Here is a 25,272-nt window from a genome sequence, read left to right on the forward strand (position 1 = left end):
CTTTTCAGCTCAACTACAGCAGGACCTGGTCTTCCCCTGCCCAGCCCTCTGCACCATCCTAGCCTGCACCCCCAGCCCTGCCCCCTGCACACCCCATCCCCAACCCTCACCCTCTGCCTGGCCCCCAGCACCTTCTGCACTTCCCTTCTGCCCCCCGGCCCTGCACCTTTCCAGATGAGCTCTTTGCTGTTGGGTTTGTGATATGGGGCAGCTGGGGAACAGGTGCGGAGAAGTTTGCATGACTTGCTGAAGGCTGTACAACGAGTCAGTCCACAAGCGTTCAGGAGGATGTGGCTCATAGTCCTATGTCTCTATCCCACTGTTTCAGGCAAAGAACAACTTCTCCCTCTACTTTCTCCTCAGAAGTACCAGCAGGAGCTTTGTCCAACCCACTGGTCCCATTTAATCTGAGATCAGCTGGGACTGAGAGTGTCATTCCCGCCCCTCCAACCCATGCAGTAACTGTGAGCAGCGATGGGGAAGATTGACAACACGTCTGTGGAACTAAATTCGCCCTCTGAGGTGAAGCAGGCAGCCATTGAGGAATTTGAGCCAATCGCCCAAGGAGATGGGAGCACCAAGAAGATGAAGGAGCTCCCAGACAGAGGTTCTTGGAAGGGCAAATTTGACTTCTTGCTGTCCTGCGTGGGCTACGCCATTGGGCTGGGCAATGTCTGGCGGTTTCCATATCTCTGTGGCAAGAATGGAGGAGGTGAGCATAGAATGCTAAACACATGTTTTCCTTTACATCAGCCTCCACCCCAGGGTGTAGTTAGTGCTTTGAAATTTGTCTGCACACTGACTGATTCTTTTCCCTCCCGTCCTGCCCTCAGTGTACCCACGATTCACCACATCAGATATACTGAGGCAGCATAAGCCAATTGCCAGTTGAGATCAGGAAGAAATCATAGTAATGCTTTGCATTTCCATACAGCAGTGCCTTTCACTCACAGATGGATCATAGGGCCATGAATGAATTAATCCGCACAACACAGCTGTGAGAGAAGTTAGTATTACTATCCCCATTTTACAGGTGAAGAAACTGAGGTACAGAGAGGTTAAGTGACTTAACAATGGTCACCGAGGAATTCTGTGGCACAGCTGGAAATAGAGCCCTTCTCTTCATGTATCCAGTGTCTTGCTAAGTGCTATCACTTCTTACTCTTCAATTCCACTAAAATCCCTCTTTTCCTTGCTGCCCCCTTGGCTAAATCCCTTGGCCTCACCTTGGTCATCTCTTAAAGTGTGTGAGCGTGATGGTCTCAAAGAAGCAGGGCACTGGACTAGGAATCAAGGGAACTGGATTGAATTCCCCGCTCAGCCACAGACTCCCATGCCTTTGGCAAGTCACATAATCTATCCTGTGCTCCAGTCTATCTCTAGAAACTGAGGCTGTTTGTACTAGCCTGGCTCACGGGGATAAAATCCACCAGTGATTGAGGCACTAAGATACTCCAGTGATGGTGGTCATAGAAGTACCCAGATGGCCTCGATTTTCTGTAGTCCTCTCCTCCCTCCCCACCATTTTGTCAAAGCTCTGCTGCTAACGTCACCTTCCTGTCTCACTGCTTCATCTATGTCACTCACTTTCTCCACTTGTCTCACTGGCTTTCCATCCCTTACCATGTCCAGCTCAAACTACTCCTCACCTCCAACACTGCCAATAATCTCAGCTCCAGCTGTCACTAGGTTCATATTTCCTCCTACTTCCTTCCCCACCCTCTTCACTTCCCCCACGCCATCTTTTCCCAGTCTTGGTTTTCCCCCCTACAGTCATGCTGCCCCCTGTGCTTGAAAAATCTTCCCCTCCTAGGCCACCAGTCTTCTTTTCCCGCTCCTTTAAATTCCTCCTAAAAACTCACTTCCTCTCTGACCTGCTTGTCCTTCTCATGAGCTCTCTCTCCCACCCCTTCCTTACTGTACTGTTGTCCCATGTCTGACATTGCCTTTGTGTTTCATCTAGTTTGCATGTTGGGAAAAGAGACCCGTCCAACTCATCACAGGTGTCCTCACTCCCTGTCCCCTACACTAACCACTAGACAATACTCTGCCCATGAAATTCCACCACAGCACATTATCGAATCATAGAAATGTAGGGCTGGAAGGGACCTCAAGAGGTCATCTAGTTCTCAACCTTTTTCTTTCTGAGACCTCTCCCAACATGCTATCAAAACTCCATGGCCCAGCTGTGCCACAACTCTTTTTCTGCATATAAAAGCCGGGGCTCGCGTCAAGGGATAGCAAGTGGGGCAATTGCCCAGGATCCCATACCACAAAGCTGAGTTGCTCAGGCCTTGGCTTCAGCCCCAGGTGATGGGGCTCAGGGCCCCTGGCTGCAGTTCTGTGCAGCGGGGCTTTGGCTTTCTGCCCTGGGCCCTAAGAAGTTTACCACCAACTTCTAAACTGAGGCTGAGGCACCTCCACTGCTGAGCAGACAGTGGGTGGAACTCCAATTATATATCAGCACGTGCAATGTTGAAAGCAAAGTTGTGTGGGCTGCTTCCATTACGCACAGGCAAATTGAACGGAATGACAATATTGTCGTTTCACTTACTGCTGTCACATCAGATCAACTCCCAGTTGATTTAATCTGTATTGTAATCAGGGATACAGTGAGGGTGAGATTCATCCCAGGTAGACATACCCTTAGCACTGAATGTAGCTCAGTAGGTCCTAACAATTGTCTGATGAGAAATTTAGTCTGTGCATACCTGATAGTGAATGTTTCTTTAACTGCTTATGACTGGCATTTGACCTTGATTAAGGCTACAAACAAAAACATATTGGTGCTTTTATATCCTGGTAATTAACCAGTGGGCAGTGGTGGCCATTTTCTTTACTAATTATTAATATTATTGGTTTGTATCACATTAGTGCCTAGAGGCTCCAACCAAGATTGGGGCTGCATTGTGCCAGGTGCGGTACAAACCCAGTCCCTGTTCCAAAGAGCTAAATCTAAATAGAGAAGGCAAACAAGGCAAGGAGAGTAAGGCACGATTATTTTCATCCCCAAGAGACTGACTTGCCCCAGATCACACTGGAACAGAACCCAGATCTCCTGAGTCCCACCCCTGTTCTTGCCCTCAAAATTCAGTGTGTTCATTTTTAGTTCTACCAACATTTCTCCAAATCATTTCAGCCCAGGGTGTAATTTTCCTCCCAGAATGTTATAATAGGGTGGCCAATGGTGCAAGGCCCCCATTATGGTTTGTCCATGTCTAGGATCTACCACAATATGACTAAATACTAATAGCCTCAGAGATTGGATCTGACCTTTCCCAAAGTTCTTAGAAGGCTTGACTCTGATTTCTGGCTTGCAGGCGTCCATCGCTAGCTAGAATGCTGTAGGGGGTGCTGATTGGCATGTTTCTATGACAGCGTTGGAGAGGTTTTTTTAAGTCAAGATGTTGTTGAATATAAGCTGGCACTTTTTGCCAGCTGGGAGTTCAAGCTCACGGCCGTCAAGCTGCTTGCCCGCAGCACACTGACCGTGTCCCCCTGCCACCTGCTGCCAACTTATGTTCCTGAATCACTGCCCTAGACGCATGTAAAGGGGCTTGAAGCCAACTTCCCCCTGTGGGGCTCAGCTGTCTATCCCGTTCCCGTTGGGCCTCAGCTGTTTACCCACTGAGTCAGCAGTCCTGACTGATGTCATGTGTCTCTGCAGAGCCATCCCTAGTGGTTTGATGGAGCCCAATACTGTCAGAGATGGACCCAGCCACAGTGATCCATGATTTCAGGTTGTCCAGGCTTGATTATTGCAAACCCCTATACCTGAGACTGAAGATGCAAATTCTGAGGGAGTGGGGGGGACCCAGCTAGTCCAGAATGCAGCAGCCCTCTGCTGAGTGACCCTGGGAGGTGGGAGTGTATCACTGCAGTGCTCCAGTCATGTCACTCCCTCCTCGTTAAACAGAGTGCCATTCAAAGTCATGGTGCAAATCTTCAGAGCTCAGGTGGTTGGGTCTGAGGTAGCTGAGCAACCACCACTCTCTCCACAATCAGGACCCTCTGTGACAGCATCCATCCTAAGGGCAATGGACCTCTCTACAACCTGTGTTAGACCTGCGAAAGCTAGAGTCTGAGCTTTCTCAACAGCCATCCTGTAGCTGCAGAACTGCCTTCCTCAAGAAATCTAACTGACCTCAAATCTTGCTGCCAGCGGGTCCAGCTGCAAGAGCCAACTGGTTTACCCTAGCTTTTCTGTGACAATAACACAATAGCTAACAAATGAACTAATGGCTAATGCCAAAGACTCCTGTCTGCTGTTGGGCTGGTGGGGAGAGAGAGAACAAATTGCCCATGAACTACCAGTTCCTGTTTCTGTTTTCTTGCCTTGGTCTCAGATATCACGTTGATGAGTGTGGTATAAATATCTAGACTGATAAGTCAGATCAGCACATGGGTGCTTGGGTAGAGGGTGATGGAGATGTGAGAAGGAAGAAGTGATAGAGAAAGATACAGTCCGAATAGTAATTAAACAGCCACCAAGGAACATCCTTGTCCACTATCGAACAGAGGGATCAAAGCTGGGGGTGGCATCGTTGCTTGAGAACTGGAGCTGGAACAGAGCATTGGGACTGCAATGTGAGCCCGGGGATTTGTGCAGTAAATGTGGGCTGAGCTTTACATTTCTTAGGAAGAAGAGGTGGCCAGGGCCCCAAAAAGTCTTGTGGTGATGAGACCTTGCAGAACCTGCTGCTAACAGCTGTTTGTTGTTCCAGGGGCTTTCTTGATTCCCTATTTTCTGACGCTGGTGTTTGCTGGGATTCCTCTCTTCCTGCTGGAGACAGCTCTCGGCCAGTATACCTCTGTTGGCGGATTGGGGGTCTGGAAATTAGCACCCATGTTCAAAGGTACTGTGCTGAAAGTCCATGATGTTGGTGCCATATATCTAGCTTTAGAGCTGAAACCATTTACTGGAATGGGAAGCAACACCTCAGGGACTGGGACATAAGCCCTTGGGGAAATGGTGGTGAGTCCCTGGAGACTGTTATAGCTGATCTATGGTGTTTTTAAGGTCCCCTTCACCATGGTGTCTAGGCATCAGTAACACTCCAGCTCTCTGTTTGAATGACCTTTGATTGTGACAAAACACTCAGGTAGACAACACTGCCTTGATGGAGGCAAACGACTGAACGGAGCCACCTGGCCCAGCAGGATTGTACTTAACATGAGATGCAGTAAGTTGGTGGGGAGGACAGTGCTGCTCTGTACCAGCAGAACCCTGTTTACTGTACACTAGAAGGCTGGCTCTCCCCCAGTTGGGAGTAAACCTGTTGTTGTTGTGTTCACAGTAACAACATACAAGAGGCTAGGGGTGAATTAGAATGAATGTTTTTATTAAGAGAGACTAATTCAAGTACAGGAGCAGGCAGAGACACAGCTGGTTCCCCCTCTTTGATTTTCATAGAGCTCCACACGTACAATTCTGCTAGCAGGATACTGAAGGACACCACCATTCAATCTTTGAAACATGGGAGAGAGGCATAACATCCGCACAAGCCTTCATTGGCTGATCAGTGAACTTGAGGCACCGTGCGCTGTCACTAACTGATCTCTGTGAGATGATTCACATTTCCTAGGTGTACAAACCTTCGCCTCTCCTCTGTGCAGTCACTTCTCGGCTTGCCGTCCCCACTTCAGCATAGGAGGCTTGTATCCATCTGCTCAGTACAACTCCACAGACTTTGGATGGCTTGTGCTGAGCATGCTCTGTTTCTTCTCTCCTAGGAGTGGGCCTGGCTGCTGTGGTTCTCTCGTTCTGGCTGAATATCTATTACATTGTCATCATTGCCTGGGCACTGTACTATCTCTTCAACTCTTTCACTGCGGTGAGTTTCAGCCATTTCTATAAACCTTAATTGGCTCTGTGTAATTTTGGCAGTTCCTGTTTCTCTCGTGAAATGTGGAGTTTAACATATTACTTGCTGTTTCTACCATGAAATATACAACATACAGTTTACAGATTGTGCAAAGGGGCTCGCTTAATGTTGCTGCTGGATCTGTTGCTGAGACATCCTATGACATCAACTATTCTGCATTATGACAGGTTTCAAAGTAGCAGCCATAATAGTCTGTATCTGCAAAAAGAACAGGAGTACTTGTGGCACCTTAGAGACTAACAAATTTATTTCAGCATAAGCTTTCATGGGCTACAGCTCACTTCTTCGGATGCATAGAATGGAACACACAAGCAGGAGATATTTATACATACAGAGAAAATGAAAAGGTGGAAGTACGCATACCAACTGGAAGAGTCCAATCAATTGAGATGAGCTATCATCAGCAGGAGAAAAAAACCTTTGAAGTGATAATTGAGATGACCCATAGAAGGTGTGAGGAGAACTTAACATAGGGAAATAGATTCAATTAGTGTAATGACCCAACCATTCCCAGTCTCTGTTAAACCTAAGTTAACTGTATCTAATTTGCAAATTAATTCGAGTTCAGCAGTCTCTCTTTGGAGCCTGTTTTTGAAGTTTTTTTGTCGCAAAATTGCCACCTTCAAGTCTGTCGCTGAGCGGTTGGAGAGGTTGAAGTGTTCTCCCACTGGTTTTTGAACGTTATGATTCCTGATGTCAGATTTGTGTTCATTTATTCTTTTGCGTAGAGACTGTCCGGTTTGGCCAATGTACATGGCAGAGGGGCATTGCTGGCACATGATGGCATATATCACATTGGTAGATGTGCAGGTGAATGAGCCCCTGATGGCGTGGCTGATGTGATTAGGTCCTATGATGGTGTCACTTGAATAGATATGTGGACAGAGCTGGCATCGGGCTTTGTTGCAAGGATAGGTTCCTGGGTTAGTGTTTATGTTGTATGGTGTGCGTTTGCTGGTGAGTATTTGCTTCAGGTTGAGAGACTATAAGTGAGGATTGGCCTGTCTCCCAAGATCTGTGAGAGTGAGGGATCATTTTTCAGGATAGGTTGTAGATCTTTGATGATGCACTGGAGAGGTTTTAGTTGGGGGCTGGAGGTGACGGCTAGTGGCGTTCTGTTATTTTCTTTTTTGGGCCTGTCCTGTAGTAGGTGGCTTCTGGATACTCTTCTGGCTCTGTCAATCTGTTTTTTCACTTCAGCAGGTGGGTACTGTAGTTTTAAGAATGCTTGATAGAGATCTTGTAGGTGTTTATCTTTGTCTGAGGGAGATTTCTGCTGATGATAGCTCATCTCAATTGATTGGACTCTTCCAGTTGGTATGCGTACTTCCACCTTTTCATGTTCTCTGTATGTATAAATATCTTCTGTCTGTGTGTTCCATTCTATGCATCCGAAGAAGTGAACTGTAGCCCACGAAAGCTTATGCTGAAATAAATTTGTTACTCTCTAAGGTGCCACAAGTACTCCTGTTCTGCATTACTGTGTGCTGTGTTCTTTTAGGGGATATGTTCCCTTTATAAATCTTAGAAATCTGTCCCTCTGCCCCACAGCCTTTCACATTCTCCTTTCTGTCTATCATAGTCATGGTAATAGCGATGTGTTTCTAAAATGGATTCTTCATGAGATTGTCTCATTACCATGGGCTTGGTTGTGAACTTAATTAGACCCTATTTACACTGCTCCCATTCCATTGATTCCAGTGGAAAAGCACTTAAGCACGTGCTTACATCTATCCCCTAAACAGGACAGAATTTAAGCAAATGACTTCTAGCATAGGTTTAAGTCCCATTGACTGCAACGGGATGCTTTCCTGAATCAGGGCCTTGTGCCAGTGTATACAAGATCAGAATGGAGCCTCAAGTCTGAAGTACATTTCTTCACAACTGAACCATTCTTATCAATCTAATGGCTGAGAAGAGCTCCCTTAGCAATCCATAGACATAAAGATCTCTAATTCTGTGGGTCCTGTGGGATTCTATTTCGTTTAGACTCACCTGCTAAAATGCTGTACATGTACCATAGTTTAGTCCAGCTTCAGTTTTTATTTGATTATGTTTTCCAGCATCTGTGAAGCCATTTGTCAAAATGTTCTTATGTGTGTAGTCTCCAGTGCCTTCTGAACGCCTGCGGTATTTGTTGTTCTCTCTTAACCCCACACTAGGAATGTGTACAAGTGTCAGCTGTTGTGGTCCAGGTAGATCCTCTACATATTCCTGAACAAGACTTTACAACATGGGAGGGCAAACTACGGCCCATGGGCTGGATCTGGCCCCTCAGGGCTTTTAGTCTGGCCCGTGGGATTGCCAGCCCCGTGGTGCAGCAGGGCTAAGGCAGGGTCCCTGCCTGCCCTGGCCCCACGCCACTCCCAGAAGTGGTGGAAACCACATCCCTGCAGCCCCTGTGGGAGGGGAGGAGTAGAGGGCTCCGAGCACTGCCCTCGCCTGCAGGCACTGCCTCTGGCAGCTCCCATTGGCCGGGAACGGGGAACCGCAGCCAATGGGAACTTCAGGGATGGTACGCACAGGCAAGGGCAGCGAGTGGCGGAGCCGCCTGCCCCACCCCCAGGAGCCACTGCCAGACACGCTGGCCACTTCCGGGGGCAGCGCAGGGCAGACAGGGAGCCTGCCTTAGCCCTGCTGCGCACTGCTGTCACCCCAGAGCCGCTCGAGGTAAGCGGCATTGGGCTGGATCCTTCACTCCGAACCCCACCTGCACCCCTGCCATGAGCCCCCGAATCCTTGCCACACCCGTCCTGTACCCCAACCCCCTGCCCTGAGTCCCCTTCTGCACCCATCGTACACCCCAACCCCTTGCCCGTAGCCCCTTCCTGCATATCGCACCCCCTCCCTGCCCCAGCCCTACTTTCATGGCCCTGCATACAATTTCCCCACCCAGATGTGGCCCTCAGGCCAAAAAGTTTGCCCACCCCTGCTTTACAACCACAAAAGAAGAGTCTGCACCTAGAGAACGTGTCCCAGCTTTCCTCCTGAGCCCACTACACCTTGGAGCGGGACTTTGGGAGTTCAGTCAGTGCTGCTTTCACACCCAGGCAGTACAGACATGACCAATAAAGCTGATCATTATGTGCCTCAATGTAGAAGATTGGTGATCTGATTCAAGGAGCTCACAGTTATCAGAGCTATGCCATAAGTTTCTTTAAATTAAGTGGAGATGGGTCTGAATCAAGTGAATTAAGTGGAGATGGGTCTCAGACTGGAGCATCCCAAAAATTTGGGTCAAGGGGGTGTTAAATCAGATCCCTGTCTGAATTTTGCAGCTCGGGCCCACCTCTAGAGTAAGATAAAGTGGGACAAAAATAAATACCACGCAATCCCCCACCCCTGCCACATCAAAAACTCCTTAATCGTAGTCCTACCCAGAGATATTCCTCCCTGGGATTGTGCCACTGAAGTGAATAGACCAAAGATGAATATGGTCAGTTGCCTCAGGCTCCCAGGGCTCTGGCTGTGGGGCTATAAAATTGCACTGTAGATGTTCAGACTTAGGCTGGAGCGTGGGCCCTTAGACCCTCCTGCCTTCTGGGGTCTCAGAGCCCAGGTTCCAGCCCAAGCCCAAATATCTACACTGCTATTTTTAGCTGCACATGAACCTGACTCAGTTGAGCATCAGGAACCTGACTCAATTGACCCAGGCTCTGAGACTCAGTGCTGTGGGTTTTTCATTGCAGTGTAGACATGCTAACACATCAAGTCAGTAAAGTACACGCTAAATCAGCCATTATTTGTAATGGGACCTAAGTGGGTGTTTAAGTGTTTTGTTGAGTAGGGAGGGACGTGAGCACACACAGAAGTGCTTTGCTGAATTGGGGCCTTAATCCTGACTTTTCAAGTGCAATGCAGATTGGTTTTTTAATCGTTTAAATCTAGGGACAAATAATATTTCAAACTCCAGCCATATGTTTATTTTTTGTTCAATAAATCAAACCATTAGTTGCAGATGAGGCTAACAAAAAGCTACAGTTACTATAAATATGCTATCCCTCAACCAATGAACTTTTGAGATCTAATGATGAAAAGCAACACGAGAGTGCCTGGTTTAATTAATAGCTATTAATTAGTGACAAGCAATTTTAAATACTTAATATTTAAGCAGTTAATGTCATTGTATTAAGGTTTTGGTATTCCCCTAATCATAGCCTGATATTATTTCAAGGAATACTTTGGTTAATACTCTGGAAAGGGACTAGCAAGTCTGGCTGCTGAGCTACTGGCCTCAGACATTCAGACCCCTTTCAAGTGTCTCAAGATGGGTTCCCAAACATCTGGGCACCAAACATCACTATCTAATCACCATTTCCATCGACTAATTCTACCAAGAAGATAAAGTGTGTCCTCAGGAGCCAAACAATCTTACCCCGTTATAGGTGAAACCGCGTTGTATCGAACTTGAGTGCTGCTTTACCATGTTATATCTGAATTCATGTTATATCAGGTGGTGTTATATCGGGGTAGAGGTGTATATGTATTTATCCAATTTCCAAAAAAGATACTTTTTAAATTGCAGTGAACCTGCTGTTCCTTGTCCAGGAGTCATGTAGAGCAAAATGTGAATAAATCACTTTTCAATAGAGCAAAACCTCCTTCTGAAAGTAAGATAATTTTACAAGTTTTGTGCCAGTATTCAGATGCATCACAAACATTCCAGACCATATACCTGCCCATATGCTGCACTAGGAACTATGTGCAAAACTACTTTGGGATCCTGTAGGTCTGTCTCAACCGTTTGGATCAAAGAATCAGTCTCTGTGATTGAATGCTGGATGCTTTATATGGGCTCAGAATTCTGCTTTTCCTTATACAGGGCCTGATCTAAAGCCTATGAAGACCTTGGAAAGACTGCTGTTGACTACAATGGCCTTGGGATCAGGCCCATTGTACATTTAGTGGCATAGGTTGTTATATTTTGGGTAGATAATTTCAATAGAAAGCTAGATAAATCATTCCAGAAAAACCTTCGGATGAAGTTAATAAAATTGGACAAAGTATGGATGTCTCTCTGAAGCCATTGATGTAATATTATTTTAATAGTATTAAGTTTATAAATAAGGTTTAATCTTTCATGTAAACTGAGTTTTTTGTGGTGATCGGACATAAATATTTTACCTGGTCCTTACCTTATATTGGCACAGGCTCATATGCCCAACAGCCCTCCTTCCATCATATCTTTGAGATGCCTACAGAGCCCTCTCCATCACATCTTCACATTCTCTGCAGCACATCCTTGCCTTCCCAAGCACAACCTCACATTCTTCCCAGTTCCCCAGGTATGCCCTGGCATTCCCTCTACACTCCCCACTGGTGCACCCTCATGTTCCCAAAGCACAGACATCCGTGCATTCCCCACAGTCCCACTCGGGTGCTTCTGGCTATTCACCCCCAGGACATCCTTGTCTTCCCTACAGTACATCACAGAGCCTATTCACATTCCTCACAGTTCCTCAGGTACATCCTAGTGTTCTTCCCAGGTCCCCAGCACACCCTCATGTTACACATGGGCTATGGCACAGTCCTCCTTTCCCTACAGTTGTCTGCCCAGTACATCCTCATATTCCCAATGTCCTTGCGATCCACATGACTTTGGGATCTCCACTCCTCATGTTCCCCATCACATCCTTGAGCTCTCCCACCCCCTATGTCTACATGTTCCCCACAATCCCCCCAACATGTCCTGATGCTCCCTAAAGTCCTCATATTCTATAGGTCCCTTCTACCACCCAATGCATTTTCACATTCCTACAGTCACCCACATTACCCACACCAATATGGCTTCACAGTCCCACCCCCTACTTGGTACATCCTTGCACTTCTGCAACTCCTCTTTGCCATGCCCTCATGGCTTCAGCTACGTATCCCTGTGTTTCCATGTTCCCCCCCACACACCTCAGATATCTTCATGTTCCAACAGTCACACTGCTCAACCGGCCTCACATTTTAGTTTCTCCACCCACCCAGCTTTCTGTTTACACAGCCCCCCAGAACATTCTGACATTCCTACCCTGCCCCGCAACCCGTCTCATGTTTCCACACCCCCTGAACACCTCCTACCCTCAAGGAAGTCCTCACATTCCCTCACCACAACCCACAGAATATCCTGTTGTTAGAATGTGACTTTTTAATTCAAATGGAGACGGGAGCAGCTTAACAAACAAGTATGTTCTAAATTATAACAGGGCAATGCATCGGGGATACGTGACTGACAGAAGAGAGCATTTTGAGAACAGAACTGAACCATGCTTCCCTAATTGTATCCTCCCCTTCCTCTTTCCATTAGGATCTGCCATGGCAAAGCTGTGGCAATGCCTGGAACACAGAGAGATGCTTTTCCAACTACTCTCTCAATGATACCACCAACCTGACCAGCGCTGTGACCGAGTTCTGGGAGTACGTCTCCTGTCTAAGTCAGGTTTCACCACTGCAGGGACCATCTCATCAATTCATGGGGGCTCCTTGCTCATCCATTGGAGAGTAGCTTTGAAAGTCTCTGTTGGAGGCATGAAATTGTTCCTCAGACCGTGCTGAATGGGTGCTCTCTGTCTCCAGAGGGGGCATTCCTGCTAAATGTCCAGTTCAGGTGCAGTTAAACATTCAGACAGAGCAATGAGGGTCAAAACACATCCCATCATCCATCCTTCTTCCTTCAGTCCCTCACACGGTATCTCATTTTCTTTCTGACCTTCATGTCTTTTACCAATGTTTGGGCTCACCCCCGCCTTTTGTGCCCTCTGCCCGCATTTGGGCTCACCCCCATCCTTCGTTCCTTCTGCCTGTGTCTGGAATCTCAAATCATTCAGTCTCTGTAGATTGTACCTTTTTCTAATTCCGTGTCTTTTGTCTGCAGGAGGAACATGCACCAGATCTCTGGTGGCCTGGGGGAGCCAGGTAACATCCGCTGGCCCCTAGCAGGCACTCTCGCTTTAGCGTGGGTTCTGGTCTATTTCTCCATCTGGAAAGGAGTAGAGTGGACTGGAAAGGTACTTTGTAATAATCAAGCAATACAGTGTTGGCTTTTAGTACTGTACTCATCTCTTATGGTGAAATGTCCTCCAGATTTAATTTTGAGTGCCTGTAATTAGGGTTTACTGTGTTGCAAGGAAGATTTGGAGTGTGTGCCATCAATTTCTTTACCTTTCACAGTGGTAAAAATTGCCTCAGGAGTTGCGGTATTCTAAGCACAGAGAATACTTCTTAACCATAACATCTCCAGACTGAGTATTGAACTTTCAGACTTTTGGAAAGATTTAAGCCAAGCTTTTAAAAAATGACATTCAAAGCCCAACTTGAAACACCATAAAGGGGCCTTTGCCCCTCCCTGAGCACCCGCTCTCAAACTCAGGTCATTTTAGGGGATCTGAAATTGAGTATCCAGAATCACTAGTCTCTTTTCACCTCATACTTTGAGTTTTGAGGCTGACCCTTGAAACAGAAACATATTGCTATTTCCTAGTGTATAACATTACAGACCAGTACCAGAAAAAAGAAACACCTGAGAAATTGCTTAGTTTGGTAAAATGATGCTACTGGAATATATTATGTAGGATGTAACTTGGAGTAATGGGATGACATTAAGAAAAGAGTAATCTAGACTGAATGTCAGAAAAAAATTCTTCACAGTAAATTTTCTTAGGTTGTGAATTAGTCTCCCAAGAAACGTGGGGGAAGCACCTTCAGGCAAACTAACATTACTTGAATCATTTAAATAAAGAAAGACAAGGCAAATCACTAGAAAATAAGGGCTAAGTTACTTAAATTGGTTACATCTCTGACTTCTTTGGCCCAAATTCATCACTTGTGCAATTCCACTGCTTTCGGTGCAGTTACACCAGGCTCTCATTTATGTGATCAGTAAAGCCTCTTGTCGTTAATAGAAGAAACCCTCAATATTCATAAATATTACTTGAAGAGAAACATAACACAGAATATGCAAGAAAAGTCTCAACCAGTTTCTTACAAAAGAGCCATTAGCCCTCAATGTAAACTTCATGGAGGCCATGTCCTTCCCTAATTATCAGTCTTGGCAGGAAGAACTAACACACTTAGGGCATGTCTACCCTTACCGTGGAGCGACACTGCGGTGATCGATCCATCGGGGGTTGAGTTAGTGGGTCTAGTGCAGACTCGCTAAATCGACCACAGATCGCTCTCCCATTGACTCCGGTACTCCACCAGAACAAGAGGCATAAAGAAAGTTGACTGGAGAGTTTCTCCTGTCAACCCAGCATGGTGTAGATACCCCAATAAGTCGACCTAAGCTATGTCAACTCTAGCTACATTATTCACATAGCCAGAGTTGTGTAACTTACGTCGACTTAACCCTGTAGTGTAGACCTGCCCTTAGAGCCCAGTTCACTTCTCACTTACACCAGTGCAGATCAGGTGTAAACCCACTGAAGCTAGGAGAATCAAGTCACTGCTGTAGCTCTGACTGCGAGTGCCTCACTACACAACTAACATCTCCCTTTGTCTCTCTCAGGTTGTATATTTCTCAGCCACCTACCCTTACTTCATGTTAATTATTCTTTTCTTCCGTGGAGTCACTCTACCGGGAGCCAAGGAGGGAATTCTCTTTTATATCACACCAGACTTCAGCAAACTCTCTAAGTCTGAGGTGGGTCCTGCAATGTTTAAAGCTTTTACACTGCTGTATTCAAGTTCCTTGGCACTTTGAACACTTCAAGTTTCTCTCATAACCAAAAAAGCTTCCCAATCTTAGAGTCTTTGAATCCCAGTAGCCACAGTCTTCACAGTCAGAGACAAAACTGGGCCAGATCCACAACTGGTGTAGATCAGATCCATGGAAATCCTGTAGTATTATCAATGGAGCGATGCTGATTTACACTGCAGACTGCAGACGTGCCCCTCTGACATGCGGATGCTCCATTACACTGATTAGTCTAGGGGTAGCTATTTGGGTTAGATAGTGCAGTCCTACGTAGAGGAGGCAATGGAACCCTATATTGCCCATACCTGCAATGCTAGATGTAGGTACGAGTTCAGCATTAGACATAGCCGTTATTTTAGGTGGAAGTGTTTAAATGGCAAGTGAAAGCCATATACTGTTTGCCTGGCTCAATGGGAAGCCCAGTGCAGTAGAGATGCTTGAGAAGGCAAGTCTCTCTCTGTTATAGAGTAACAATTTCTTAGAGGTCTGTGAGGTCGCTCGTCATGCACAAGTGATGACAACTGAATAGTCCTGATTGTCTAGAGCTCCCAATGGTCCCTCTTTGTAGGAACCACTGCACTGTAACAGTATTGCCAACCCATGAGTAAGGCTCCCTGCAAAAAAAATTACAGGATTGGTTTAAACATCATGCCATATATCTAACAAAAACACCTTCTGTGGTCTTTTTATTAGCCCACTGGGTTTGGGGCCTTTAAGTTACACATGGGTCACATTTTCCAGCTTTTCTCTGCAACTCTGCAGGCTAGAAACTACAACTGTTAAACAATGAAAGCTGAGATTCTCATGTGATCAGCTGACTCCTGGGGCTGGGGCTTTAAGAAAACACACCAGCTATGGTGAGACTTGTGATAAAACACGAGTGTTGGCACTCCTGCTCTAAGTACAGATCTTCAGCAGACCCCTTCTCTTCTCCTTGCATTGTGAGGTGGAGAAAATGGTTCAGAATAACTAAGACACAATCTCAGTCCCACCCCTGTCTCTGACCATTTCTGGAATCAAACCCTGAACCAAAGTATTGTAAAGATTCTGGGATGTTCATTTAGAGCCAGGTTGCAGCTGGCTCTTGGTGTGTCTGCAAGTTGGGGAAGGCTCAAGGAGATCTCCCCTTCTTGTGGCTGATGAAAAGCGCTGTATAAGAGCTAGGTATTATTATTGTGCATCTCCCAAGCACAGGGACTGTTCTCGGCTAGAACCTTCTGGGACATTAGCAACCCCAAAAAGAGCAAGGAGAAGCAAAGGCTGTACCCCCCACCTCCTCCCCTAACCTGTATCACTGGCTTGCTTTGGAGGGGTGTGCTCGTCTCATCCTCCCATATGGAGGTGCAGCATGTGCATCCCCTTGAGTACAAGAGAAATTATGCTTCTGTAACTCTGACAGACGCTGGTTATTGGTGGGCAGGATTGAACCTGGGGCCTCTGGAACTTAGTGCATGAGCCTCTACTGCATGAGCTAAAAGCCATATACCTCTTAGCTAAGGCTGTAGAGCAAATTTATTAATCTCTCTCTAAGTGGTCTCAGAGCCATTAGATGAGACAGAACACCACACCCAGGAGGTGTGTGGGTTAAATACTTCCCTTAGCTGAGGAAGCGCGTCCCGAGCTTCAGAGACTTCCCAATTGAAATCCTGGCTGAGCCCCCACTTGTAACATCGACAGAGCCCGGTCGTTGGTGGGCAGGATTGAATCACGGGCCTCTGGAGTTTAGTGCATGAGTCTCTACCTCATGAGCTAAAAGCCAAATGGCTCTTAGCTAAGGCTGTAGAGCAACCTCATTAATCTCTCTCTCACACACACACACACACACACAGAGTGGTCTCAGTGCCAGGAAGTGGGTGGGTTACACTTCCATGAGGTAACATGTCTCCACGTGGGACCTCCCACCCCCATACCACACAGGCTAGTGTCTTAAAGTGCAATCTGGCCCTTAACAATTTTCTTCCATTACTCTTCATCTCCACCTGTCTCTGTGCTCCTGAGTTCAGGCTGACTCTGGAAGTGCTGAAGTATGGAGAGAAAAGCCGTTCTCCTGACATTTCTGGAAGTGGGAAGTAGTGGAAATCAAGTGGGAAAGCCTGTTCTCGTGAGATTTCCAGTCCTGCCTTGCTGGCCCCGGAAGCTCTGGTTAGGTTGGATAAGCAGCCAACTTTTTAGGAGTTTATGTGAAAGGAACCCAAATTTGAAATCATTTGAGGTTCTCTTGTCAGTAGTGCCAGACAACAGCAGAGCCTGAGTTGCAGAGTTTAGATCTGGGTTTAGTTGCAGAATTTAGATCAGAGTTTAGTGGTGAGAGCGCGACGAAAGGTAGGGGGAACATGCTAATCAGGACCCATCTCCAGCACTGATTTTTATTCCTGTTTGCTGCTCTAGGAGCTGTTCAAGCAACCTGGGAGTCGCACTGCAGCTCCCAGCTAAACAGCGTAGGAGTCAATACTGCACAGCAGGGCCACCCAGAGGATTCCGGGGGCTGGGGTCCTCAGCGGCGGGGCCCCCCGCTTCGGTGGTAATTCGGCGGTGGGGGGTCCTTCCGGTCTGGGACCCACGGCCGAAGTGCCCCGAAGACCTGTAGCGGGGGCCCCCCGCCGCCAAATAACCACCGAAGCGTGACCCGACGCTGAAGTGCCGGGTCTTCGGCGGTAATTCGGTGGCGGGGGGTCCTTCCGCCCTGGAGCGGAAGGACCCCCAGCCGCTGAATTGTTGATGACTACCCGTAGCGGAAGAAGTTTTGGAACCCCGATTCGGCCCTCAGGCCAAAAAGTTTGCCCACCCCTGGTGTAGTCTCTTACCTAAAACTTCATCAAAATCAACATTTTGACTGTCCCACTTGCCACACTTCCCCTGCTACAAGCTTTAGACATGATAAGCTGTCGTTCAAAGAAGATCTAGAAAGCTAGATGGACAGATTGGATTATGCAGAATGTTCCGACAGTGCTATGGAATACTGAGTCACGGCTTGTTCTTCCCTTGCAGGTCTGGATGGATGCAGCCACACAGATCTTTTTCTCCTATGGACTGGGGTTGGGATCTCTGATTGCCCTGGGAAGCTATAACTCCTTCCATAACAATGTATACAAGTCAGTATTCTTCAAATACCTCTACAATCAGAAAGACACACAGAGGCAAACTGTGAACCCCTGTGTGACATTGGTAAGCGTTTAGTCACAGGGGTATTCCCATTGCAGTCACCGAGACTACTCCTGTGAGTAACTACTCACCAGTGTAAGGGGTTCACAATCTGGCCCATAGTACCTGATGCTGTCCGGTCTCTAATTCACCAGCATGCAACCCAGGCCTCACCACTGATCCTCATATCTGAATGTCTTCTGGCCACAGGACATCACCAAGTTACCCACCCCACCTCTGACCTTCACCTCTCACTGTCACCTGTCCACAGCATGGTAACATGCCTCCTCATGTAACCCACACACCTCCTGGGTGTGGTGTTCAGTCCCATCTAGTGGCACTGAGATCGCTTAGAGAAAGAGATAAAATGATTCTGCTCTACAGCCTTAGCTAACAGCCAGTTGGCTTTTAGCTCATGCGGTAGAGGCTCCAGAGATCCCAGGTGCGGTTCTGCCCGCCGACGACCGGGGTTTGTCGGTGTTACACTCAGGCCTCATTTTCACCCTCACCTCATCCCCTAACTCCGAACCTGTTCTGATTTGCTGAGTGGACCAGAAATGCAGAAGGTTTTCTCACATCTGTGTTTGCTTTTCCAGAGACTCAATCATCGTCTGCTGTATAAATTCCACCACCAGCATATTTGCAGGATTTGTCATTTTCTCCATTGTTGGCTTCATGGGTCACATCACCAAGAAGTCAATTGCTGAGCTGGCATCTTCAGGTAAGCAGACACTGCATGTGTAGTGTTCAGACTAGCAGTGTGATCCAGTGGGTGGGGCACTGGCATGGGGGTCAGGAAAGCTGGGTTTTATTTCCAGCTCTGCTACTGACCTATTATGTCACCTTGGACAAGTCAGTTCACCTCTCTAGCCTCTGTTTCTCCCCCTGTCCTAACAACACTGCAAACTCATACCCTTTGTAATGCCATTGAAGCTCAGTGGAGTTACAGTGGTATAAATAAGGCCAGTTTTGGAGGAGAATTTTTATATATCATGCACGACTAATTCTATTAAAATTAAGAGATCAGAGCCCCCACTGCCTTCAATGCAGCAATGCCAGTTTTCACGACTGAAGATCTGGCCCATGAAGTGAGTGAAAATGACCCCCAAAAAAGAAAACAGGTTCCAAATGTTCAGAATGTGATCATAGTGAATAGCATTTTGTCAGTCAGCATGGTGTTCTCACAGAGCCTTCCTGACTGGGGCACAAGTGTGTAATTCAATTTCCTGAGATGGTACAGAGTTGTAGGACTGGATGGCTCAGGAGATTGGGAATGAGCCATTTGGCAAATTCTTTGCCAAGCTGAACAGATGTGAGGAATGGCCTGGGTCCCAGAGGAATTTGGGAAGCCTATTCCTGGTAGACTCAGGTGCTCTTTCCACTCAGGTTCCCAACACAGGAAATTCTGAGGTTTGTTGTTGTTCTACAGCTGAATTGTCTATTGCTCAGGATTGCTGCACTTAAGGAGGCTCTTTATGGGCATAGTCCTTTGTTAGAGCTTTCCCACGGAGTAGCTAAGCTCTGATCCGATCAGTATTCTCACAAGAGCTGGCTAGGGTGACCAGACAGCAAGTGTGAAAAATCGAGATGGGGGTGGGGGGTAATAAGAACCTACATAGGAAAAAGACCTCAAAATCAGGACTGTCCCTGTAAAATAGGACATCTGGTCACCCTAGAGCTGGCTGAAACTCAATGTTTCCTTTTTGTGGGAAATCTGACATTTTTGTTCTGAATTCCATTTTCAACCTTATCAAAGAGGGTCTTTTTTTTCAATGTTTCCCCCCGAAACAAAATTTCATTGCAATCAACATGTTCCCCCAGAACATAACAAGAACATAGAAGAAAGAGAAGGCTGGTCAGGTCAGACCGTCCATCCATCCCCAGTATCATCTGTCGACAGTTGCTAATGCCAGGTGCCTGCCCCCTGAGAGAAAATCACAGGCAATGATCAAGTGATCTCTCTCCTGCCATCCATCTCCATCCTCTGACGAACAGAGGCTAGGGACACCATTCTTACCCATCCTGGCTAATAGCCATTTATGGACTTAGCCACCATGAATTTATCCAGTCCCCTTTTCAAAAGTTTCAATTTTGACTAAATGGCATTTTGGGACTGAAAAAAATCCTCTTGGAAAATGTTTGACCAACCCTAATTCTCAGTAACACAGTATACGCGTTTCCAGGAAAATGTTTGATCTCCCAGTCTGTTCCTGCATCACTGATTATGGTAACAAAATGGCATTGTTGTTTAAATAGGGGAAAAGATGAATGGATTCTCAAATCCCTCACCCCTCCTTTGTGCAGCACAGGCCAAGGGGGCAGATTTTCGTGGAAGCAATATTAAAATATTGGCAAGTTTTTGCTGTTGCCATCTCTCGGTTTAATAGTCGTACTGAACTCTGACATGCCTCATTGTTAAAGCGCTTTAGAAACATAAACTTTTCAATATATTTTCATTCTGGTAGGTCCAGGACTGGCTTTCCTCGCCTACCCACAGGTTGTCACGCAGCTGCCCATGTCCCCTCTCTGGTCGATTCTCTTCTTCTCCATGTTAATGATGTTAGGCCTTGACAGCCAGGTGAGACAACACACCGGGGAAATTGGGGTAAGAAGCAAAGTTGTGGTTAGATGAGAACCACCCCGGATGACAGTTGTCTATCCTCCTCTGTCAGTCCTGTACAGTGTTCCATCTAATTTTTTCCATCCATGTGCAGAATGAATTTTGTTATGTGCACCATATTGAGGTAATGTGTGGATGTGCGCCACCAATAGAAACCAAAAACCTAGATATAATATATATTTTTAAAAAGTTACCATAGGGATAATTACTCCATCCAGGCCAGGTTAGGCATTTTAGAACTCACTACTCAATGAATTAAATTTAAATGTAGGAGAGAAATAAAAATTATGAAATGCATAGACCAGTCAAAATACTAAAATAACACACTTTCAAAGAAGTATCAAGAAGTAACAACAATACAAGTATGTGTTGGGAGGTGAGTGTGAAAGACTGTGTGTGTGTGTGTGTGTGTGTGTGTGTGACAGACGCACACACTGTGTGTGTGTGTGTGTGTGTGTGTGTGTGTGACAGACAGAGAAGTGCATTGCCCCTTTAAGTATGCTCTTTTAAGTAGATCAGAAAGTTCAGACACAGCAGCAACTGCCAGCAAGCTCCCTCCATCCTGAGCCTTGTTGTGCGTCTCGGCCCCCCAGCTCTGTGGAGATGGTGTACAGGGGCAGGGGGACACCTGAGATCAGCACCCCACCCCCTTGCTCTGCACAGCAAGCAGGAGGCTCCTGGGAACAGCTCCAGGGCAGGGCCAGCACACGGCAGTGGCGGGAGGGAAACCTGAACTGTGCGGCACTTGATAGCCTGCTGAGTGGCTTCCCAGTTGCACAGCTTACAGGGAATGTAGGTCCTGTATAGAGTGATTTCTCTCACTCAGCAGTGAGATCCTCCATTCTGGGCAGATATTCAATGGAGTGATCTCCTGTACTCCTGATGAGCCCTGTCCACATAACCAGTTGTATATGAGGTGACCTCCTGTCCTGCCTTAATAAGTCCCTTTCCTATCGCAAATCTTTTGTGGCCGATTTCCTATAGACTTCAGTCTGTCCCATCCATATAATTAGTTATCTGTGGGGTAATCTCTCATTTGCTGATGAGCTCTGGCCCTGTAAAGTGTAGTGGGCAGGAACAATCTTTTTATTCTGTCTGTGCACAGTGCCTAGCATGGTGGGGCCTGATCACTGCCTGGGGCCTCCAGTCAGTGCCACAGTATAAAGCAATAATGGTAATAGTAATGATCAATATTCTGTGTACCTGCAAAACAAGGCAGTCTTAAAAAGTGGCCACCATTTTCCCATCAGTCTCTTTTGAAAGCTCTTTTTCATTCAAATGAAAAATTCAGATGTTAATTTGCATACATCTGAGCTGCCAAGGTGCCTCATGGGAGTTGTAATTTGGGTATCTTATGCCCTCATTGTCCTTCTATATGGGCTCAGCTCCTTGGACAGACTACATCTCCCATGATGCACCATGGTCTCCTATTCTGTGAAAAGTTTTGCTATTTCAGTTTGTCGTCCCCAATTTGGGATGTAAATTCCATTTTTTGGAACAGCTCTAGTCCTGAGCCTGGGAAAGAGCATGTCTATGCAATGTGCCAAGAGTCAGTCGCATCACAATGTGCTGGTGCAATGCTAAGGAGCCACATTTCAAAAAGCAGTGACAGGGCAGAGGTAGAGAGCTAGGCTTTGGCTCTGAACTCTTCCAGAATTTGGGGATGTTCAGTGTTTCGCCTCAGCCTCATCTCTAGTAAAAAGAGACAACTCTAGTGGCAGTGAAAGTGTTCTCAGTTTCTCAAGCGCCCTGGGTAAAAGCGGCTGGCAATGTCACGGAGGGAGCAGGCACAGCGTCTGGCTGGTGCTCTGGCTAGTACTGGCAGCGAGGCTCCAGAGGAGCTACAGCCAGACCTCTTTCTTGCCAGAGGAACGCGAGTTGTGGCTCTAGAAGAATATCCTGTGAGGACACTGGAGGGGGCAATATCAGGGTGTACCAGAAGATGCCAACCCACACACACACAAAACAGAAGGGACTGGATGGTACTTATGTATTTTGCACATGATAACTTGCATAACTTTTGATAATGGGTCTGTGGAGGGGTTGTGTACTCCTCAGCCCATAGAGAGCACACTGAGCTGAGGTGGGAATGCAGCATTAGGCAGGCTCAGGTGCCTGAAAAAAACATTTCTGGGTAAACAACAGAGCTGGATGGATACCTCAAATTTATGAATGTTCACCTGGATAAAGACTTGAATCCCCTCCTGCTTTGTTTTCCATTGTTATTGGCATTAAGGTAGCATCTAGAGAACTCAACTAAGATCAGGCCCTCCTTGTGCGAGGCAGGTACAAATAGATAATAGGAGGCAGTCCCTGCTCTGAAGATCTTACGATCCAAATAGACAAAACAGAAAAAAGGTGTGAGGTGAAGTGTTGCCCAGGGTCACCCAGCAGTTGAGTGGCAGAGCTGGGAATAAATGCCAGGTCTCCTCAGCCCTGGGCCAGTTCCCCATCCACTGGCTCATGCTGCCTCTCTGGTGCCCCTTATTTGTCTGTGGTCTGCAAGTGTTCATTTCTGCTGAACGAGTTTGCTGGCAGGAATGTTCACGTACAAGGGAAATTTTAAGCAAATACTAGAGAATATTTATAGAAGGTGAATTTGGCAATAGTAATTGTGAGTATTCACCTGGGAGACCTGATTCCAAGAGATTCCACTCAGAGACAGAGAACACAGGCACCAGGATTTCTTTGTAATGCAGTAGCTCCTGGTCCTATTGTACTGGGTGTAGTACAGACACAGGCAAGTTAGCTTACTTTATCAAAGGAAATATCAGCTATTCCCGAGTGACACGTCCAAATCACCAGACACTGGCTGATTCCTGGAAGGCTTACAGAAGCAGTGGGTTTGGAAGAGGAGCTACAGCCAGACCTCTTTCCTGCCAGAGGAACGCGAGTTGTGGCTCTAGAAGAATATCCCGTGAGGACACTGGAGGGGCAATATCAGGGTGTGTGTAAGAAGATGCCAACCCACACACACACAAAACAGAAGGGACTGGATGGTACTTATGTATTTTGCACATGATAACTTGCATAACTTTTGATAACGGGTCTGTGGAGGGCTTGTGTACTCCTCAGCCCATAGAGAGCACACTGAGCTGGGGTGGGAATGCAGCATTAGGTAGGTTCAGGTGCCTGAAAAAACATTTCTGGGTAAACAGCAGAGATCGGTGGATACCTCAAATTTATGAATGTTCACCTGGATAAAGACTTGAATCCCCTCCTGCTTTGTTTTTCATTGTTATTGGCATTAAGGTAGCATCTAGAGAACTCAACTAAGATCAGGCCCTCCTTGTGCGAGGCAGGTACAAATAGATAATAGGAGGCAGTCCCTGCTCTGAAGATCTTACAATCCAAATAGACAAAACAGAAAAAAGGTGTGAGGGGAAATGGAGGCACAGGGAGGTGAAGTGTTGCCCAGGGTCACCCAGCAGTTGAGTGGCAGAGCTGGGAATAAATGCCAGGTCTCCTCAGCCCTGGGCCAGTTCCCCATCCACTGGCTCATGCTGCCTCTCTGGTGCCCCTTATTTGTCTGTGGTCTGCAAGTGTTCATTTCTGCTGAACGAGTTTGCTGGCAGGAATGTTCACGTACAAGGGAAATTTTAAGCAAATACTAGAGAATATTTATAGAAGGTGAATTTGGCAATAGTAATTGTGAGTATTCACCTGGGAGACCTGATTCCAAGAGATTCCACTCAGAGTCAGAGAACACAGGCACCAGGATTTCTTTGTAATGCAGTAGCTCCTGGTCCTATTGTACTGGGTGTAGTACAGACACAGGCAAGTTAGCTTACTTTATCAAAGGAAATATCAGCTATTCCCGAGTGACACGTCCAAATCACCAGACACTGGCTGATTCCTGGAAAGGCTTACAGAAGCAGTGGGTTTGGAAGGGGAAGATGGTAGTGCCCTTCCCAGTTAATTCCGGGAGAGCATTCTGTGCATATGGGGCAGTGCAGGAGAAAACCCACACCTTATAGGAAACCTTGTGCCGTGGCCTGGTCTAGTCCCACTCTCTGGAGGGACACCAGCCTGTTGTGATGGGATCTGACTGCTGAATCCTACATGCTTCCTAGCCCCTGGGTCCAGGTAGTGACATAATAGCCATAGAGCAGGTGCTTCCTACGGTGATGGAAGGGGTTTTTCTGTTGCTGTAGGTAATCCACCTCCCCAAGCAGCAGTAGCTAGGTTGATGAAAGAATTCTTCTGTCAACCTTGTTGCGTCTATATCGGGGGTTAGGTTGGCTTAGCTATGGTGCTCAGAGGTGTGGATTTTTCACACCCCTGAGCACTGTAGCTATGCTGATCAAAATTTTAAGTGTAGACTAAGACTTAGACAAGTTCTTTGCAGAGCCCACCTGGTGGTGGGAGCTCTGGTTTCTAGTTAACCCCTTCAGGGCAATGCGTCAGTAAAACAAGGAAACACAGGCTTAGTAAAGGGATTTCTTAAACATAAACATACACCCCTTACTCTTAAAAAGCACAAGAGAGTTTTGTTTGTGAGTTCTGGGTTTGGTTCAAGGCCTTAGGGGAGGTAAAGTTCTTCCTTCCTCCACTCACTCCTGCTTGTCTTCTGTTCAGGGGCGGCTCCAGACCCCAGCACGCCAAGCTTGTGCTTGGGGCGGCATGCCGCGGGGGGGCACTCTGCTGGTTGCCGGGAGGGCGGCAGGTGGCTCTGCTGGACCTCCTGCAGACGTGCCTGCGGAGGGTCCGCTGGTCCCGCGGCTTTGGTGGAGCATCCGCAGGCACGCCTGCGGGAGGTCCACCGGAGCCGCCTGCCACCCTCCCGGCATGCCGCCCTGCTTGGGGCGGCGAAATGTCTAGAGCCGCCTCTGCTTCTGTTCCTGGCAATGAAATGGCTTCCTTGGCTTAGAAAGCAGCTACCTTGTCAAAAAGATTGGATTAGATGGGGGGGGGGGCGGATTCCAGCTCCCCGCTCTCCCCAGACA

At 47.0% G+C, this 25,272-nt stretch overlaps 1 protein-coding gene across 1 annotated transcript in view; it reads left to right on the top strand.

The window, feature by feature from the left end:
• Positions 1 to 474: 474 nt before the first annotated feature.
• The window catches only part of LOC120409494 (sodium- and chloride-dependent GABA transporter 1-like), a 36,539-nt gene continuing 11,741 nt past the window's right edge, over positions 475 to 25,272 (top strand). The window contains exons 1-9 of the mRNA XM_039547700.1: positions 475 to 712; positions 4,725 to 4,856; positions 5,734 to 5,834; positions 12,178 to 12,287; positions 12,745 to 12,877; positions 14,377 to 14,511; positions 17,554 to 17,657; positions 18,303 to 18,427; positions 20,172 to 20,284. Coding sequence (XP_039403634.1) covers positions 475 to 712; positions 4,725 to 4,856; positions 5,734 to 5,834; positions 12,178 to 12,287; positions 12,745 to 12,877; positions 14,377 to 14,511; positions 17,554 to 17,657; positions 18,303 to 18,427; positions 20,172 to 20,284 — 1,191 coding nt within the window. The remainder of the gene's footprint in view (positions 713 to 4,724; positions 4,857 to 5,733; positions 5,835 to 12,177; positions 12,288 to 12,744; positions 12,878 to 14,376; positions 14,512 to 17,553; positions 17,658 to 18,302; positions 18,428 to 20,171; positions 20,285 to 25,272) is intronic.

Source organism: Mauremys reevesii, linkage group 1 (assembly GCF_016161935.1).
Source record: "Mauremys reevesii isolate NIE-2019 linkage group 1, ASM1616193v1, whole genome shotgun sequence".
In the NCBI taxonomy this organism is placed as follows: Eukaryota; Metazoa; Chordata; order Testudines; family Geoemydidae; genus Mauremys; species Mauremys reevesii.